Raw genomic sequence first — 13,309 nt, forward strand, 5'->3', positions numbered from 1 at the left:
TGTGGAAAAAAAAAAAAAAAAAAAACATTTGATAGTGAAATTGTTTGTGGCGGGGGGGAAGGGGGGTGGGGAACTGCTCGAAGCCCCGTGTTTGCACGCCAGACGACTGCCATTCGATGCGCGAGCAGTGTGGTCTTTAAGGCCGGCTCACATCAGTCGACTGAGCTCGGCTGAGCAGTCGGCAGTTGAAGGAAAGCACGGATCTAGGCTGATCCAGACCGCTGCCCCACACCGGGTGAGTGAAAAGGCGAGCCGAATAAAGCTCCAAATAAAAGAAGAAGTGTAGTGGTGTGGTGGTGTGGTGGGGGAAGCCGAGCGCCAGGAAATGATGGAGCGGCTGTCTCCCTGAAGGAGCGCTTCGACGGGTAGAGTAAACGGGTTGGCCACTTGACAAGTTTACTCTACTCGACTCGCTCGCCACTCGAATAATCATCTCCGAAAGAAATACCGCGGTGGTTGGTTGTAACCGGTAGGGCCGTCGAGAGAGAGAGAGAGAGAGAGAGAGAGAGAGAGAGAGAGAGAGAGAGAGAGAGAGTGAGTGGATGGCAACAAAAAAAAGGGGGGGGGGGGCAAATTTTCCTTTGGGAATACGTGCTGATCACGTTCACATTAATGGCCTCGGCACCGTTTACAGTGTTTAGAATTTTTTTTTTTTAATCGTGGGGGCAAAAAAAAAAGCTGTGCTGGGAGCCCGACAAAATTATTATGCCCCCCGGTGCTGAAGTGTGTCTGGACGGCCCTGCTTTAGCGAGGGGAGATGCGCTGGTGTTCCACGAGTCAGGGCCATTCGGAGGAAGGAATCGTCCCAGAATTTTGTCTGGGAGTGATTTCCTGGCTGGAGTCCGTGTCCTGCGCACGGCGGTAAGGAAGGGCGAATCCACCAGCGACCAGCGCAGGGTTCCGCCCAAAGAGTGTGGAAGTAAACAGAGATTTCACTCCCAGGTTGAACGTAATTCCTTTTTTTTTTCTTCCCTCTGAAATCGATCACTAATGATTGTCACACTACCAACAGCACAGCACAAAACCAAAGAATTTCAGTTTTGTCCCGAATGATATCAGCATCTAGGGTATTATGGTATTCTTAGGGTTCAGGATCTAGGTCTCTTTTAACAAATTTAAACGTTTTAATATTCGTTGAATTTGTATTTTAGTTTCTTGATACCCATGACATAACGATTAAGGATTTTTATAAGATTCTATTAGAGACGGAAAGTGGTGTTCGTTGGTGGTCTAGAACAATGTTAGGTTAACCTAGTTTCACAATACATAACCATCTTTGGCTCATAAAATCGCGATGTTAATTTACATAAGTGCCCATCTAATGCACTACACACATACCGGCTCTATTTTAAGAGGTAGTTACCGCAGATACGCAAATAGAAAAGAATCAACTGGTACAGTCAGACACACATGGGCACACAAAATTAACATAAATGTTGGTATATAAACATAAACGTTTATCGAGGTCATCTCGATTCCTCTACATTTAGGCGCTACACATTATTCAATAGCTATGCATCCTATTTATTATTTTTAATGTACGTATTAGAAATGCATATGCAAAACACAATAATCCTTAAACTAACGCGATTATAAATTCCCTTTCGACACAGCCTGCAGGCGTAGGTAGATTTCGAAGTACCTATTTCTTCTGGAAATATTTTGGAAACTTATATAAACTGCTGGAACATTTTAAGAACATAATGTAGCCTTAATAACATCTTATATGTTCGCCAATATTAAAAAAATGATCGCTTTAACACTTTCTCGTATTCCATGTAGCGAAAATATTTTTAATGTTTTTAACTTAATGCATCCAGCATTGAAGTCTTAACGAATTTCATATTATGCCTACTAAGGTAGTTTATGCAGTTAGTTTTTAATCCTCCAAAAAATATTTTTCATCTCTTGTACTAATATGTGGTAGCATATATATATATATATATATATATTAGAACAAAGATAAGGTAATATTAAGATGGTTAAAAGTAAATTCAGACAAATTTGATACTAAGAAAGTTTTTTTTAAATTTAAATTTTGGTTTTAACGGTAATAGTTTTTTTCATCAAAAATAGTTTCACACAAATTATACAATTTACCTACGATAAATTATAATGGATTTGGATGGATACCTTTTGAAAAGGTAATGGCAGTATGTCTTTCTACTCTTGTTATTTCCACCCCTTGCAGTAATGATTTGTGATACAAATTTACTTTAAGCAAAAGATTTCTACAGTATTTAAAAATTTAAACAAAAATAAACATTCATTCTATAGATTACATGGTATGGAAGTTTTATTTATTTTCTTATTTCAACCCCAGGTTTTTTCAACCTCTTGCAGTAATAGTTTGTATTATCAAAAATTGTTTCAGACAAAAGTTTCAGATAAAAATTTTAAGATTAATACATAATTTATATTAATTCCACGTTGTGCCTACGAAGGGAGTTTGGATCTTTTTTTCGTCCTCCAATCCTTGTTTTTTTCAACTCCTTGCGGTTATGGTTGGTTGTATCGAAAACTTTTTCAGACAGAAGATTTTGGTATTACTCCTACGAGTTATAATTCTTTCAGACGGATGTGATATTTTCTATATTGTGTAAGTTACAGCGATTTTTCTGTTTTTTAAAATACCTTTCTCATTTCTACCCCTTTGGTCGGATATTGCCCATTAACGAACTCGACTGAGATTTTTTCTACTAGAATTTTTTATATATATCAGTTTAGAAGTGATTCGTGAAAAATTGCTGCTGTTATCATGTCCAAAAAATGTGTGTGTGTGTGTGTGTGTATATCCATATCCATAAATACTTTCAACAAAACCCCACTTTAAATTTTCAAAGCTTGCTTTTTTTCTTCTTTTTTTTTGTCTAAGCGGCTAAAAATATTTGTTAGTTCCAGGAGAACATGAGTTATCATTGCACAAAACAACAAAACTTTAGATTTTGCTTTAAAGGGCTATCGGCATATTTCTTTATCAGCAATTCTGTGTTTATGTCCAATATTCGACCTCTCCTCTCCACCTCATTCCTAGTGTATATATATATATATATATATATATATATATATAAACTTTAGAGTTGTCGATGGTTTTGGAATCTATGTACCATGAAAAGAAAAACTAGACAAAAAAATAATTTCAGAAGTCGCACCATGTTAACGGCTTCAATAAATAGCTAGAATAATTATATTAAGTAAGTAAAATCACATCGTTCAGAAGTCACATTATTAAAAATGATTTATAAATTTAGCGGTGAATTGTGAATGGCATTCTGAAGTTGATACGGACGGAATCGTTGTTCAGCTCAGTAAGCGCATTGTAGGCAGCCCCCGTTCTCACCGCGGCGGTCGAGAGAGCAAGAAAGAGAGAGGGGAGGGACATGTGCCCGCAGATCCGACAGAGGGAGCGCGCACCATGGAACCCGCCGGGGATGACGAGCAGGCCCGCGCGGTCAACTTCATCGTGGGCAGCGGCGACGCCGACGACCCCGGGACGCCCGCCGAGGACGAGGCGGCGCTCAAGGACGTGCTGCAGTTCAAGGACGAGGCGACGGATGTGTTCCAAGCGCCGCTCATCGAAAGGACGGCCAGCTCCGGCGGCATGTTCGCGCTGGCAGAGCGCCGCAAGAGGCTCAGGTGGGTCCGCGTCGCTTGCGGCCAATCGGCGTCCCTTGTCTGTCTGTGAACAGAGGCCAGTTCCCGAAACGCCGCAACTGCTTGGTCAAAGTGGAGGTCCGTGGATCGTAACCACGCTCTGCTACCATATTAAATCCTACTGTGGTCGCTGGTCCCTATTTCGTTAATGCTTACTCTGGACCTCGCAGGTCGTATATCTAATTTTAATGTTTATAGTAATAGGTATTTTTGTGTATTTATTGAATTATTTTGGCGCTAGGACCAATGCTAAGTGGGCGTCTTCTATTTACCGCAGGGCAGTATTCGTGTAGCAATTGCATGGTGCTCGTTTTCTGTTTATCTACATCGTTTTGTTCGTATATTTGCTGCATTGTCCAGGTTGTGTTGTTTTTCTGCATTCACTGTCATTGCTGAAACTCACTCCTCGTTGTTAGCTCACTGTGTTAGTCTGTGCTGTTATAATTTTAGTTTCATGACTAATTTTCTTCCGCGGAATTATTGTGCTGTCTGATATTTAAGTTGCATGTGTTCGTCTGTGTTGTCCAAATATCTGTTTTAGGTTCATCGTTGGGTTTATCCATTTGAAATCAGCTGATTTAGGCTTGTTTTGCATTTATAATTTTTTTCCCCATGACAGTGTAAAATTTCAATGGCGAATCTCTAAGAAATTTTATTAAATCAAAATCCCCCAATTGTATGAATCATTTAAAGAACGTCTATGGTTTGGTTGCGCCAGCCAGTTGTCACCAGGACACAGGCCTGTGGAGTTTGTCGTTTTTGTTCGTTCAGATGTTTTGCATAATAACACTGCATTTGTCGAGAATCACGTCAAAACGATTCAGTCACATCTTAATTTTTCCGAGTATATGCAGGCAGGGGCGAATTTCTGTATAATCCCCATGGGAGGCCCACAGGATTGTGTTCATCACGCCTGTTGATTATGCAGGCGCAGGCGGACCACCTTAGAGAGGGTTTTGGTTTTCAGGGGGGGGGGGGGTAAACGCCCCTATGTACAGCAACTTATATAAAGAACAAACAACATCGATAAATATCTGAGAAAGAAAAAAAAATGGATTATTGGCCGTTACCAAGTTTTTGATGGCCGGATGGAGTTTTTCGGGCCATCTTACTGGCTTAAAGTCACGTGATGGACGGACGGATGAATGGCAAACGGACCTGACGGACTATTGTAATTCTGGCTTAACTTGTTCAGGGTAAGTCGAGGCGAGACGTCATCAGAGCTTTTTGGAAAGTGTAACGATCAGGAAAGCGATGGTCTAACATCCGGTCGTGTCCGAATTCAAGTATGCAGTTGTGTACTTGCGACCTTGCGTACTTCACTTGCCCTTGTGACATACTTGACGAATCCAGACGGGTTCAGTGTTTGGCCTCTTCAAAACTGTGTTAGCATGCCGAACATTATTTTGTTCATTAATTACAAAATACTTAAATCAGTAATTCTTAACACTTATTAGTATCATACGAATGTACGGCAATTTGCATTATGATTATGCCTTTGTTTCTTAGTAATATGTATTTATAACGTTTCGTTATTTTAAAAAAATATAAAAAAATATGTTAAGTGCCAATTGTAGTTTTTTGTTTTATTTTTCAAAATAGAATGCACTGACGAATCCAATCACTTTCAAAATTTTTCTCACTCATTCAACTCGTACATCCGCTTGTCGAGAATTGCTCGCAGCTGGGGCGATGAGAATTAACTAAAAATAACGTAGGTTAAGTCCTTCAGTAACAGTTTACTGTAAGTACACTAAATCAGTGCGGCCTCAAACATGGCCGCACCTAGCGAAAACGAATTTTGTCATGAGCCAGATGCCGACGTCGGTAGCCGCAATTTCTAGTTAAAAATGTCCAAAAAGTTCCCAAACAAAAAATTATTAAATTACTATCTTCGGCATGGCTCTAGCTACCGACGTTAAATTTATCCTTCTCAATTACTACATATTTTGTGAGAAGCCACCGAACGCGTCTTCGTGCAGCGATCGACAGACGACTGGTGAAATCATGGCACTGGTTCCTCCACGTAGGAAGGGTAGTCACATGACCTCACCGACCAATCACATACACTCTTCATTCACACTAACAATTACAAGCCAATTAGAACACAGAACATATACACTGAAAATCATTTCCACACATAGAAACAGGGACTTCCCACACTCCATCCTTTCTTAATTTTATCAAAAACGTCTGACCTTGGTTTCCCGCGCTCCGAAGAGATATCGTTTCTGTCCCTCTCTTGGTGGGGAATCACCGTTTCTATCTCACTCGCACTCATAGGTCTCATATACCTGTCTCTTTCTAATACATCCCACACCAAGTCCATTGTTCTATAATATTATATAACAGCACTTATAATACAAATTACTTGACAAAATTAAACTTATTTAGAAAAAACCTGAAAAAGTAGGCCAGAACAGGCAAAAATCCAGTATAACGACTTATATGTGAACAATTACCTAAAAAAATAGTAATGATTTAAAATGTCTGTTAAAATAAAAAGTACATTCTTAAAACATACAGCAAGTGCAAATATCAATCCTTAAATACATAAAAACGGTAAAATATTCTTAGTGAGATTTTTTAAGAAATGTTTACATGCATGAAAACAGTTTAAAAGACAAATATTTAGCTAGGAGGGCAGGGGTCTTGCAACGTTACAATATGTGCAGCAATTAGTGAAATCTTCAACTCGAAGTATGCGAGAAATACACAGGATCATTGACTTGTACACTTAACTTCCAGTTGGGACAGCCCTTGTGCTGTCACTTCCGCGGACAAGTACGCACAAGTATGTACTTCAGACTTCGAACACGGCCCCGTACAGCATGGTCAGGTCTGACGGATTCAACTGTGCAAATATGGCAGGGCTTTCAGAGACCACCACCACCACCACTGAGGACCCTTCACAGCTTTACATCGTGATGCAATAAGCAAAACAAACATATTCATGTTCAGCTGATCATGTATAAATAATTACTTTGTTGATTTTCGTGAGAATATACATCTGTAACAGTCTGCATGTTCTGAAGCACCTGTCAAAGAAAATGACATCTTGTAAAAAGTGTGGAGTTGTATGACTGGGATAACTGTGGGTTACTGCAATGCTTCCTCAATCGTGAAGAATTATCCAGCTTCGATCCCCACCAGGAACGAAACCCGGGTTGCTTTGTCAGGAGATGCTTTATGCCTTGTGTTTTTCCAATAAGGGATGTGCTATATGTAGATAATGCCAGTCGTGATACAGCACTCTTCGAATATTACAAATACACTAGAGGTGTACAGTGAAAAAAAAATTGGAGCGATAAATTACATAAATGTTGCAGTACATCACCATTAATGTTCAATATTTTTAAAATTGAAATTTTTTTTCTGTTACCTATGTCACATTCATGTGAATGTGGCTTCCACGTAACACAGCGATAATGAAGAGGGGGTTGTCGCACAGACCTAGCATCACGTGGTGAAAATGATTTTAGAAACCATTATATTTCGGTTGTCTTACACAGTGTATATAAACATTTATTGGTTAAGTAATGCAAACTGCGCGGCCAAATGCTAAGTGCATCAATGGTCAGTGATATTATTTTAACTTGCTGAACCACCGTGCAAGGTCTTATTGCTGACTTGTTTTTTTTTTAACCTATCAGGATTCTCTAGTCATTTGAAAGAAATACCAATCGCCAGTCGGCCTAGTGCTGTTGAGGACATGGGTGCGGAATGTCCTCACTTGAAGTCTGTGGTGATGAAGTGAAATAAATACGTATGCTGTATGCTGCCCGTGATTTTGTATCTGTCATGCACAGTTGCAAGAGATAGGAACTGTAACATGCTATACTGACTTCAGCCGTTCTCATGTTTTGTAATAATTCTTTATAATTTATTATTGAAAATTTGTTTTTTTGTTAAGGAAAGTGAGATTGCACATTAAGTGATTTTCAAAATCCATTACATAGTGTCTATTGGCAGTATAATTACAATTTTAGTTATTCTCAAAAATGAATTCAAAATTAAATACCAATGACTTCACAGGGGAAACTGTTTTTAGCAGCCATTCACCATTAAGGGGGTGCATCACATTTTAGGTGTTTATTTGTATTTAATAAGTGAAATGCTAGTAAACATGCAGACTTTTTAAATGGTTTAACTTCCATGTACTGAAGAATAATTGCATTGCATATTTTTTGCATAATTAGTTGCCAAAGTTAAATTTTTAACATTTTTGAGGTGTGTTAATAAGGAGAATCAACTGAACAACAGGACTAAAACATTTTAGGTATAACAGCAATGTTATGGCTACTTCAATAATTGGTTGGAATTTCTTTCAGAAAATTATATTTAATTTTACTTGGTCTTTCATAATTCTCAAATTTGTGAAGGTTTTGATAGCTGAACAAAAATAGAATAAGTTTTTGTAATAGACATGCAAACCGTATCATGAAGTAGCCAGTGTAATTGCCTTTAAACCTTAAAAGTTTCAGTTCTGAAATCCATTTTATTATTCTTATTTCTATGCCCCAAAAACATTAAAAATGAAACTTTGGCAGCTAATTATGCAAAAAGTTTGCTCTGTGTGTGTGTGTGTGTGTGTGTGTATATATATATATATATATATATATATATATATATACACACACATATATATCATTTCATAAATGTTAAAGCATTTAAAAAATCTACAAGTTTATATGTGATTAACATAATTATAAAATTATAACCTGAAACAGAAGGCACCCCTTTAACTCCAGGCATTTCATTATTTCATTAATTTTATGCTCGTCTTTAATGAAGCAAAATGTTAAAAATAAACAATAGAAAATTGGGGCCTTTCATGTTGTTAGTGACATAAATGTTCCAGTTGTCATTTTACGCTGTGTGAGTAATTTTGAGGTTGGATTCCTTGTAAGGAGTTTTTTTTTGTGGATAAATTATAATTTAGCTCACCCCAGGGACGTCGCCCTTTACAAGTAGGTACATCTCTGCCACGTGTCGGACGAAACAAAGAACTTGCGGTAGACAAACGCAGCCACAACACTCTGCCATCAGAAATGTTATAGTTCTGTTGTTGTTTCCTGTTCTGTGGTGTTACTGGCACATGTTATTCTTAGGCCTACTCTTTGAAGAACCTGCCATAAACTAACATTTTGCATGCTCAAACCTTTAGCTTATCTACTAACATGGGCTTTCAAAGGGGACCTGTGGTTTTCAAACTAGGCTCTCTATCTAAAAATGGCTTTTAAAAATAATGTTATTTCTCTAGGATTTTATAGGTTAAAAAAATAAAGAGGTTCTGCTCCCCTTTTTTAGCAATAGGTTTGGTTAGTATTTTTCACAATATTTTAAAACATAAAAATTTTGATTTTATAATAGTTCAACCATTATTATTAGTAAACTTTCTATGTATTTTCGACAGTGCTTTTCACATATATTTATATACACACATCTGATTGCTGTGTATTATGATGATTGTTGGTGGTACTGTAAGTGAACATGTATTCCACGGGAAGAAGTGTAAGGTTGCAGTGAAAAAATTAATAGTTAACCATCAGACACACTTGAACCCCAATTATTCGTTTCTCAAAACTTCAGTTTATTTCACATGTGTTCGAAGCATTTTACATTCATCTGTTATGTATTGTGTTATGTAAGAAATATTGATGCTAAATTTTTTTTGCAGTGTATTGTTTAGTGGACTGTAAAAGTGTCAGAAACACTTTTATTTTGGTTGTATGGCTTTGTGAATCTAGAAGCCTTAATGCTCCTTTTAAATCAACAGAAAAATTTAATCCAGCAGTAAGAATTCAAGAAAGCTAATAAAAAAAAAGTTATAAATTTTCTTATGTTAAGGAACACTATGTTCAATATTAATCTTTGACCTGAATTCTCACACCCTTCGGATGGCCTAGAGGCTTTACTGTATATATGTTTGGAGTCATCTTGAGTGATTGTAATGTAATTACACTTATGCTTTTGTGACTTGAAGTTGGAACTAGCTTCCAATTGTTTTTGGTAGGATTTGTTTAGCATATTACAGGATCCTTTGATGTTTTAATGATGATCTGATAGTTATCATTCAGCAAGGATTAAAAATTCTTGTACTTTTTTTTTTTCATTGCACGGAAAAATTCTAGGAAAGATCTGAGAACTATTTCTCAGTTACTCAGGATGCACCGTCTTGGAGGTTGTTGTACACATGATGAGCTGAGAATGGAGCATTGATTGAATGATGAATTTGTGCCAGAGAAAACACACCGTCCCACTTGCGAAGAAAAAAATATCTCAAATTGCCATTTAGATTCCATTCCATCATTGTGCTGTGATGCTGTGGTACTAAAAAACAATGTTACCAATTGACATTTTCCAAAATTGGAAATTTATAACACCTTACAAAATTTCTTAGAATGCCTTAAAATATGTTAATACCTATATAAGGAGTTATTTTGGCAGCGGCGTGCGTTAGGAAGCGTTGTGTGTATCGGCGCTGAAGTGGTGATAATGGCTGGGCAAACATGACGCACCTTGTGTGGAGAGGCTTGCTCGAGAGGTGTGAGTGTGGGTTGCCGATCATCTCCACTGGGCTCTTGATCAGTCAGTACCAGCGCGTTGTTGGCACACAGCGGTCGGTGTGACTCCATCCGGGGTCCCATTCTGTCCTTTGTTTTCCCAGAGACTGCATGGGGAAAATTAAAAGTCGTTGGTTTCAAATTGATTGTGTTTTATTTTGTTGCTGTGTATTTTAAGTTTGCGTGAAGCCAACATTATTTTCAAGTAACTTGTTTTCGAATCATTAAAAGAGACAGTTACTAAAGTCACTTCTTGTTCAGTTTATTTGCAAGATTGATATTCACAAGTAAACATTTACAATGTGGTAAGTAGTTTTTTAGTTTCTAATTATGGGAAAAAAAAATTTTTTTAAATGAGCATGTCGTGTAATTGTTTTTATAGTATTTTTAGTGTTTCTGATTGTACTTATATTATATTTTTGCTCTCTTAATAGGACTGAATATTAATGAACAATAACACCTACTTGAAATAAATTTTCTGATTTTTGTATTGAATATTTGGTTATGTTTCAGTTCTACAAAATTAGGTAGTATATTCTTGTGTTTAATAAAATCTACTCTTAATTATTTTGAGCCATTGTGCTCTAGATGATATTTAGTGGATTGATGCTATTTGCCCTATTTATTTTAACTTTACAAGGTGATTGTTTGTCTTGTGTCTTTCTACATGTAGATCACATGAAACAGCCACTGCCCTGATATGATAGGCAACATTTACTGAGTTTTATATCTCTAATAATGTTTTATTTTTATTTTTTATATCAATACGTAATAACCTGAATATGAATATTTTCCTTGTTTTCGATGGTTGGTTTGTGAGGAATAGAAATGCGTAACATTATGTATTCAGTTCTGAGTGTACAAAATATTATTTGGAGAAAGTCAAGAAAGTGGTTTCACCCTTGATGTATCGAGGTTGCCTCTTAAAATAGGAATTCTGGACTACAAAAGTTTTTAAGCAGTAGCAAAATGTAAATGGGAAAAAAGTTTTGCTCTTTGTTAGCTACTTTGTTGTTTTTTGCAAGACTTTTTTTTTTTTTTTTTTCAAAATAAATACAAGTATTGAGTATTAAATCAGGTTAAAAAGAGTAATGTCAATTTTATCAGTAAGTTTTTACTCCATTTAATAATTTAATTTTTTAAAAATAATTATTACTTTTGTGCAAAAAATGTATGTCTAAATCAAAAAAAATAATTGTGGCTACTGAAAGAATATGAATTTTAGTTTGACAAAGAAATGGAACTTTACAAAAACATGTAGCACAGACCGATGCAAGATTTTTTCCCAAGTTGATAAAAATGGGCTTCTGCAGACTGAAGTAACCAACCAGATGTGTGCAAAGCTAGGATAAATAAATGTCTGCATAAAAATTTTCTGCAGTTGTTCCCACCCACATAATGTTAGTATATCACCCTCATGAAGAGCTGAGTTTGCACGCTGCACCACTGAACCAGTCTGCTCACTGGTTCGATGCATTTTGTGCACTAGCTGTCAATAGAGCTCTTGCTGGTTCTCTGTACGTCTTGCGCAAACAAACCTCAAAGCAGTCAAGAGTCCTTGACTGTTTATGGTTGTTTGATGTTTATGTTGTCGACGGGAAGTGTGAGTGCGGTCTCTGTTTTAATCACTTCACAAACCGACCACTGCGCAGCTCTGCACTGATGAGTGCTACTGCATTGCACGGCTGTTGGTATGTTGCTCTTGCATGACCCACAACGTATGTTTCATAGTGCTCCTGTTTTAAGACCTTGCATTTATAGGTAATTTACACTGTTTTTTGTTACTTTTGCAAGACAGGAGATATTTGCGTCATTGTATTTACCAATAAAAATTTGAACCTGTGAGTGTAGTTTAAAGTTATGAGTCACAATTACTTTTTTAAATGATTAAACTATATTTGTGGATTGCAAAATCCTCTTTGAAAGTTTGCTGTTTTGTTGCTACCATGTTAAGAAGTGTTTTTTTTTTAATTTTGCTTTTTTTTTTATTAGTTAAAATTTTTGTGTGTGTGTCAACTCTTAAAATTTAGTACAATTAAACAAATGTTAACATTAAAGAGTTTTGCATCATTAATGAAAATTTTAAGTTCAAAGATTTCCTTTTTAAATGTAATTGATTGCTATGTGTGTGTGCTTTTGATACAATTTTAGGCCCAGCATGTCTCATGGAACAGTTGCAAACAACAACAGATTGCAAGAGAAAGATTTCACAGTGGCAACGCCTGAAGAATTCGTCAGGAAATTCTGTGGCACAAAAGTTATTAATAAGGTAATAAATTGTATTCATTGTGTTTTTATTGTGTGTGTGTACATGTCACATAAGTCACTAAAAGGTCCTAAATGAAACAGTAACACTGCTGGAATTCAGGGAACTTCAAATTCGAGGAACATTTTGCTAATTTGCATTTTGATATTTGATGCCAAACATCAATTTATAATTGCACATTTATTTCAAATAGTGGAATACTGTTCACTTAGTCATTAGAGCTCTAACTAGAGACAGGATTTTATGGTTTTATTTTAAAGCCAATTTAGTTTTTAAAACAGAAGTTTTCGATTTCATTATTGTTTATGAACTCTTGTTTATTCATAAAGATAGCACCATTTTCAACAAATCAACTCTTACTTGTTCAGTGAGTTACTTCATCAAAACAGTGTATTTCAACTGATACATAATACACTTTTACAATATAATAACTTGTAATAAGCATGTCTAACTACTGGGAGCAATAAAATAAATCAGCAAGTGTATGTGCATTTGAAAAATGTACCAATGTCGTAATGTAAAAATTTGTTACTAATAACAGATGCAAAATTATATTTATACATCCAATCTCTTTAGTATATACATTTCGTACAACTCCATGCAAATAATTTACATTCATTAAATTTATTATATTTTAAGATTAATTTTTTTGGTCTTATTTGAGTTTTCATTAAAAATGTAATTAATTTCATGATTTTCTTGTTGGAATTTTGGTGCTTTATGGTGTATTAACTTGCATTTACATTTTATATGGTGTATTACATGCTTTTTGGTGTTATTTTGGCATTATCACAGTTCACCATGTAATCTTGTCTCTAGTTCT

At 36.2% G+C, this 13,309-nt stretch overlaps 1 protein-coding gene across 8 annotated transcripts in view; it reads left to right on the forward strand.

The window, feature by feature from the left end:
- LOC134539336 (acetyl-CoA carboxylase) overlaps nt 1-13,309 on the forward strand; it is a 148,928-nt gene that overhangs the window by 56,720 nt on the left and 78,899 nt on the right. For 7 of the 8 annotated variants that reach the window (XM_063381272.1, XM_063381273.1, XM_063381269.1 and 4 more), the window contains 2 exons: nt 3,393-3,636; nt 12,372-12,489. In XM_063381272.1, coding sequence (XP_063237342.1) covers nt 3,416-3,636; nt 12,372-12,489 — 339 coding nt within the window. In that variant the 5' untranslated portion in view covers nt 3,393-3,415. The remainder of the gene's footprint in view (nt 1-3,392; nt 3,637-12,371; nt 12,490-13,309) is intronic. The other variant, XM_063381277.1, reaches the window with a different exon arrangement.

Source organism: Bacillus rossius, chromosome 15, assembly GCF_032445375.1.
Source record: "Bacillus rossius redtenbacheri isolate Brsri chromosome 15, Brsri_v3, whole genome shotgun sequence".
In the NCBI taxonomy this organism is placed as follows: domain Eukaryota; kingdom Metazoa; phylum Arthropoda; class Insecta; order Phasmatodea; family Bacillidae; genus Bacillus; species Bacillus rossius.